The sequence below is a fragment of the Teleopsis dalmanni genome, chromosome 1, assembly GCF_002237135.1.
Source record: "Teleopsis dalmanni isolate 2A chromosome 1, ASM223713v2, whole genome shotgun sequence".
NCBI classification, from domain to species: domain Eukaryota; kingdom Metazoa; phylum Arthropoda; class Insecta; order Diptera; family Diopsidae; genus Teleopsis; species Teleopsis dalmanni.
Window position 1 is genome coordinate 77,893,801 of NC_051846.1, and position 7,706 is coordinate 77,901,506.

General features: G+C 29.1%; 2 protein-coding genes across 2 annotated transcripts in view; one reads left to right on the forward strand and one right to left on the reverse strand.

Annotated features, from left to right (window-relative positions):
* The first annotated feature begins 1,250 nt into the window (after positions 1–1,250).
* On the forward strand, positions 1,251–5,285 carry LOC119685552. Its single transcript, XM_038099866.1, has 3 exons — positions 1,251–1,291; positions 3,896–3,984; positions 4,066–5,285. Exons 1-3 carry the CDS (start codon positions 1,251–1,253, stop codon positions 5,283–5,285), a joined length of 1,350 nt encoding a protein of 449 aa, XP_037955794.1.
* Positions 5,286–6,826: 1,541 nt separating this feature from the next.
* Positions 6,827–7,706, reverse strand: part of LOC119662169 (FACT complex subunit spt16) — an 11,939-nt gene continuing 11,059 nt past the window's right edge. The window contains exon 10 of the mRNA XM_038071748.1: positions 6,827–7,191. Within this exon, the coding sequence (XP_037927676.1) occupies positions 7,034–7,191 (158 nt within the window). The 3' untranslated portion in view covers positions 6,827–7,033. The remainder of the gene's footprint in view (positions 7,192–7,706) is intronic.

Consider the following 7,706-nt stretch of genomic DNA (forward strand, 5'->3'; position numbering starts at 1 on the left):
GAGAAATTTGTTAAATTTATTTAATGCGCTCAGTAAAGTAAAATTTTATAAATAAAACATTAAGTACTACTTATGATTTATTTGTTTATAAAAATTAAAGATATTGAGGATACAGGAATTATTCTCTTCCTTTTTTAAAGTAGAATCGAGCATATAATATAGTTTTGTGGGATTGCGACTTCATTGTATCCTTAGTGATACCGAGTTAAAGAGATAGGCGATAGTTTTAGTTCTAAGAACTGCGGACTCACTAATTGTAAATGGGATCGCAATGCCTCAACACTATAGTTCCTGTACTCGAATATACTGCAGAGTATTTATTATTGCCTTTTAAAACTTTATAATTCATTTAAGCTCATCCACCAAAATATTACATTTAAGGCTCTAATACAGCTGTCTAATATTACACATGCCAAATAATTATAATATTCACTTATATTATTACAATAAATAATTTCCTGTACAGCTACGGATATTTCTTTACGATAACCAACCACTTTAAAAGCTTCCGAATCTTAAAAGAATTTTATCTATTTTCTATAGATATTATAGTTTGAAAATATAAAATTCATTCTTTTAACTTGCACTATATACTAAACTATACACTTTTGTAGTATAAACGCACTCTAAAGTTTTTCTCTTGATAAGCTCTCATATAACATAGTTCTTAAATCAAATTTAATTTAAATTAAATTAAGTTTAAATTATGTAGTTTTCTAAAACTAATCGCTAGTAATACTTTTAGGCATATAAAATCTATAAAACACGTAAATTTTGTTTTAAGAGTACTGTGGTACTGTAACGACACTTTTTCGAAGCTTCAATAAACTCTAAAAGATATATCGACCAAACAATTTAAAAAACAAAAATGAATAGACTGCCTGGTAACAAAATGAAAGAATTATTAAATTAGTTATAACCGCCACAACATAGAAATTTTGTTACTTGTAATGCAAAATATTAACGATTACAGAATAAAGAGAGTTAGATTCTAAGCAAAAAATATATTCACTAACTTGTTATTTTATAGATTATAACCCTTTTAAAAATATACGACTATTAAGTCAATCAATCAATTTTAATACCATCGAAGAATTTTTCTATCTCTTTACAATCTGTTTCTTCAAATTTTTCCAGGACAGTCTGCTGTTGGTTACAGTGTAATTGAGTCTAATATGATTCCAGAAAATTACAATAAAAGGAAACAATCTATGCATCACTTATTATAGAGCATAATTATAATATATTAGATGAGAGCTATATTAGCTTTGCAAAATTTATCTAAATTCAAGTGAGTCCAGAGCTGTTAAAGCCCACTATTTCTGTTGGCTAATACAAATAAAGAGTTACAAGTTAATAGTCACAAGTTAATTGATCACAAAAGATGTAGGATGATTCTTTTTGTAGGATGTAATCTTTTTACAGACTTCCCATTTGTTAGTATATGCCAGCACTCAGCTTTATTGAGTATAAATAAATAAATAAATGAATTCTGACAAATTTCTCTATTTAAATGAAGAATTTAGTTTTCTACAATAAGCAACTATCTCCAAAATAAAACTAAATTCTTAATTCTCATTAAGTTAGAATTTCCTCTTGAATAAAAAGGATACAAGTACGTCGATCAAATTGTGAAAAAAATGTTAATATAAACTTTATAATAGGGATTTTCTGCTGTAGAATCTCTGCTTTGCCAATTTCTAATAGTATTATATATTACTTATTTTAATAGAATATTTAAAATTTAAAAGCATGCTTCACGATTTATTAATCTGTCCTCCATAATAATAATTTTTAATGAATATTGGGTAATGATATACAAAACTTTGGAAAGGATAAGATATGGATAAAAAATAGCGATTTTGAGATCCAAATGGTAATTTATTTTTATCAATTACCTTGAAAGCTGACAAATTATCAAAATAGAATATTATATAAATACTATGGTATATACTATACCTATAATATTCTATATATGTATATATTATATTTATACTATAATATAATGTATAATATTATGTACACATACTATTATAATACTACATACTATATACATGCTATTATAAATTCTACATGTATGTAATATTATATTATATAACGTTATTGATGACTCCTTAATAGGTAGAGGAAAGTTATCCATCAAGATAAGGTATTGTGTTACAAGTCGACAATATTTGCTACTACTATTTGTTATATTATTTCAAAAAGATGTTCTAGGGAGCAATAGTCGACTGGATTGAAGGTACTGTCAAAACAAAGGCCTGTTTTAAAGATACCGATTCAAAACGTCTAGAATGTTAAAAAAGTGTTGTGTTAGAGTAGAATTGTAGAACAAAAACATAAAGTTATTCAAAATTATAAGTTTCTAAATGATTGTAAAATAAATTTAGAGTACATTTGATGACCTAATGGCTCTTACGATTATGATTATTATTATTATGATTATGATTATTATGAAATACATTATACTGTATTTTAAATATACGTTACATATGATGTAAATACCGTCAGTAGAATAGTCAAAAAGATCCTCTCTTGATAGCGAAGGACTATAAAGTATATACTTTAAAGAAACAGAAAGATATTTTTTAAAGGAATGCTGATTGGGAACGTAGTCTTATGCTTGGTTAATAGAACTATATCAAAAGTTACAGTTGAGTATAAAAATAAATTTAAAAACACAAACTAATGATTTCTGTAAATTCAATCATCACAAGTTTATAATATTATTTTAATATACTCCTTTTCTCTTATATAGAGTATTGCCGTGTTCTATGCGACAATATTCTGGTCCTGCTCTATGTTATACATTGTTACAAGGTTAATGTTATTAAAGCGGAAACTTTAGACCCCGTCGGTATTCAGAAATGTTTCAATTAAAGAAATGTTTCGCTAAGAAGATGAATTACTTTGTGTTTAGTTAAGAACTTATTTGATACACTAAATATATGTTCAAATTTGGAATACTTTGCTACTATCTCTTTACTCTTAACAAAAGACAAATTGGATTTCACTAAACAGTAAAATAGGTGTTAAGGTCGTTATGCTCTGCTAAGATCGGAGCATATTTCTTTTAATAGAAAATATCCTATCCTTAAATGCATAATGTTTGTTCGGGGTCTTATTTGTGGAACAAAAGATCTGTTATGGTAACAATGCTGTGAACTACTTGAAACCTTTTATTCTCTTTTTTCTATCCTAATTTATTTATTGTAACAATGTTGTGGTCTACTTTATTTTACTTTAACTTTTACTATTAAACTCTATCTAGTTAAGAAGAGCTTGACAGACAGACATTAATTTATTTTTGAACATTTCGCCTAATGTGCAATAAATCGTTTGAGTGTTTCAAAAGAGCAATGCTTTTACATGGAAACCATAATTGTGGTAACAACTGATGGATACTTCAATATCTCGATGTTAAGTTGTATTAATAAAACTATAACAGTCAACATAATACTTGAGTTAATATATATATGTAAGCTCCAAAATTTTGAGGTAGAAGGTTATTTATTGATTCGTTTCGTTTGTATTTGTTCAATTATTGTGTGTAGGGAGGTTTAAGAGTGGTTTAACAGTTTAAAGGGTTAAATTAAAAAACTTGTCAGTATAGCGTGCATCTAAACTTTGGAAATAACATAAAAACCTATAAATTTACTATTAACTAAGTTAAAGTTGTTGGCATTATATATTAGAAAGCGTTACTCCTTATACACATACTGATTTCAAATATACGGAAGAAAATTTATTGGGTATATGAGAGTGCATAAGAGTTGATAGTACTTCGGTGATTGTTACAAAGCGGTGCAGTGTTTTGTGTCAATAAGGTATCTGAAATATATGATTCATGACGAACCGAATGGAGTTTATATTTTGAATATTGAAATATTTTTAGCAAAAATTACACGCAGCTTGACTGTCGGACACGCTTGGCTGAGATGTTGCAGCACGAGGGCGAGTCAGATGAGGATTGCGAAGTCTACTGTAAGTAACCTGTGCATATTTGCTTAGTTCTTTTTTTTAAATTATTTTTTTACACATTATTACATTAAAAAATGTCTAAAGTTTTAAAGCCTGTCAACGAATACAACATCGTGGATAAAATTAAGGAAGCGAATAAGGAGTTGTTTGCTGATTCGGATACGGATAATGGGAATAGCAGTGAGACAAGCAATGCAAATCGTAAAGTAACATTTGCGCCGGATTTAGAAGACTATGAACCGGAAACTCTAACTGATAATAATGCTAGTATAGCAGAAACATTAGCTAATCTTGAAACTGAAAAGGATTTCAACTCTAATCTGGCAAAAGTTGAGAAGTTTCCCGCTATAATAGAGGAAACAAATGCAGAATTGCTAGACTCGGTTCAGCAGACATTAGATGATAATGAAACAAATTTGCCAAAGGAGGATGTTGATTTAGGTGCTGTGGTAATGGCTGATACAATTACAGAATCAACTACCGACATTTCAGCAGAAATAATTGCAGAAAATGAACCAGATATACTTGAAGAAATTTGTGAAGAGATTGTGGTAATGGATATAGAACAAGAATTGAAAGAGGCCTTAAATAATTCACCTATCACCCTGCATCGACGCATTATGAAGCAAGCAACTTTTGATTGCGATGAAGAAGACAATAAGAGTCTGACTAACTTACTTTCGTCCGACGGTGAAGCCGAAGTAGGCATTGATACTGATAATGAATTTGATGACAATACTTTTGCCAATGAAATCGATGAAGACGATGATGATGATGATAATTTATCCATTATTGTTGCTTCCTACATACCGGATGATTACGATAAGACGCCACTTGATGATTTAGATGAATGTACGAAGTCTAGAGTAAATAAAATACGAAAATTTTCACCTTTTCGTAAAAGATTTTCGATGCGTAACCATGGCAATAATACACAGAAGCACATGACCCCGCCAGAGGTGACTGATTTGAAATTAAATTATAAAATATGCTGTGAATATCGGAATGCTGCACAAGAGAAGCTACCAAAATATACGGGATGTCTTTCCGAATATGGGTTGAGTCGCGAGCAACTACAACAGCGGGAGAAACGTTTGGTGCAAAAGCAACGACTCGCAGTGGAACAAACTTTAAAAACCACTGAAGATGAAATGCGTAAAATGCAAGATAATGAACGCGCCTTTACTACTTGGTTAAAAAATAAAATGCGTTTTCCTATAAACAAAACACGGAATATGTTTGATGTGAAAATTAATAGAAATTCAAACAGTAATACGACAATAAGAAATCGGTTTCGTTATTAGTAACAAATGAAAGTCTTATGAAAATTAATTACAATAATAAAATACAATGACGTTTTAAATCAAACATATAATTGTTGAATTGTTAATTATTGACGAGAAAATAAAATATGTGAAAAAAGTATTAAAACGTACTATTTCTTTCAAATTAAAGTGGATATAGAAACACACCGTTTAACTTGGAATAACATAGACGTCCATAAACATACAAAAAAGGGTTTGTAATTTTCATCTTTAGAATTGCTTGGTGTGAACTTAAAAAGAGAACAAAAGAAATCAGAGCGAACGGAAAGAAAATATTACAATTTCATTATATATATATATACATATATATATAATAATTTTTAATGTTTTAATAATTATAATTTAAAGTTTTAATGTTCTTTAAAGTTGTTTTCAAACAAACAAAAACTGAACGTGCGACCCAGTTGATTGGTTAGTTGCAATGGAAGGCCATCGGATAACTTTCCATGCTATCACACGGCACTTGACGGTATTTTATGATAAGAAAATGCAGTTCTAATTGCTTAATAAATGAAAGAAGAAAAATTCAAATAAAAAGTTGATGTTTCATGTGTAATAAGGTTACACTTTAACGATGTTCCATTTCAGCGATTTTTACTGTATTCTGCTCATTTGAAAAGAACGTCATGTACCTTCTTGTAAATGACCGCAAGATCTTCAAGAACTGCATTAGCTTCACACTTTCGTGAATATTGGTAAAGAACCTGAAGAGCTTCATGTTCCTTGGGGTGAGCATTTATGTTTTATTCAATATTAAAATTACTGTAAAAAGTATACAATGTTAAAGGACAATATCTCAAAAAAACCAGGGCATGCCAGAGCACAACATAATTGTTATTGTTTTACCCGCAAGAATATAAAAAGAAAATAAAATGGAAGAAATTACAAAGACGCATATATGGGTTCGAATGTGGAAGGGTAAAAGTAGTGAGAGGGGAAAGGATAGATATGATTTGGGATTTGTGAAATTTAAGTTGGAATCAACCAGGATTAGGGAAACCTGGTCACTTCTATGGAATGAGTACAAGAATCAATTGGACTCAAGGTTGTATGTGCGTTGAGGCAGGAAAACATATTGGATATTCATAACTATTCATAACATCATGAATAGTAGAGTTGCAGTTAGGGTACACATTGGAAATTAACGGATTAATGCATCAATTAATCGATACGTAAGGAGATAATTGAGCTAGGGCAGTTCTTGCTGCACGGGGAATACGTTGTTCTTTGTGGGAGATATATAGGGTATTAGAAGAAATTGCCCAAAATAATGAAATTCAACATTTGTAACCAAATTTTTCACATGATACAAAATGTATATATAAACCAAATACATACCCGTCCCCTTAAATACATACATACATTTTTCTCAAAATACCCATATACATATTTTGATGTGCCTATTTAGTTTAAATAAAAGTTATTGTTTTACATTAAAAAGTTATTTTACTCAATATGCTTTACGGTTTTTGACATATAAATTTATGTATGATAACTTAACATTGGCTTTTAAATTAAATACAAGTTAATCCGTTTTTGTTTTTTTTTGGGTTTTTACTTAAATAAAAACAAATATAATTTAACTCATTCATGCAATTGTTGTGGAGATTTATGAAAGAAGTACTATTGGCGTAATATCCATAAGATAATATAACTTAAAAGTAAAAAACTATACGTATTAATTAATAAGAGAATAAAAAAAAATTTTTTTTAAGCTGTTGGTTTTGTTAATGACGAGATTTTTTAGATTTATGTCCATGATCTCGACTATCCTCGCGGGAACGTTTGCTACTGCTGCTGTGATGACCTTTATCGCGACTACGATCTTTGTGCGATGAGGAATGATGCTTGTCCTTGCTGTGATGTTTATCTTTTGACGATTTAACTGGGCTGTTATTGGAAAGTGAAAATAATTTATTAATTAATCGAAAATAATTGTTAATGGAATTAATTTAGAAAAAAATAATTGATATTTTTATTGAATTTTAAAATGAGAGAAACTTAAAAGTTTATTGTTTATTGAAATATTTAAATTTTGTTCAATCTGCACAACTCGGCTTTAAAAGCATTAAATTTGCATTTTGATTGCCAATCCGTATTATATTTTATAAAAATGTACGTAACAAACCTATGGGATGTTGAACTCGTGTGTTTGCTATTTTTTGTGTGTGTAGCAGATTTATGCTTTTTGTTCTGTTGCTGGTTCCCTCGATCACTTCGACTAAGCATTTCAAAAAATTTAATAACGAAAGAAAATGGTTTTAGACAAACAGAATTTAAAAGGTAATTTTTTCCCAGCACACCAACTCAATTATTATAATCATTTTGTTATAAATATACAATGCAAAAAATAAGTAACAGAATCTAGATTTTGTATTTACATTGGTCTATTTAGTATTA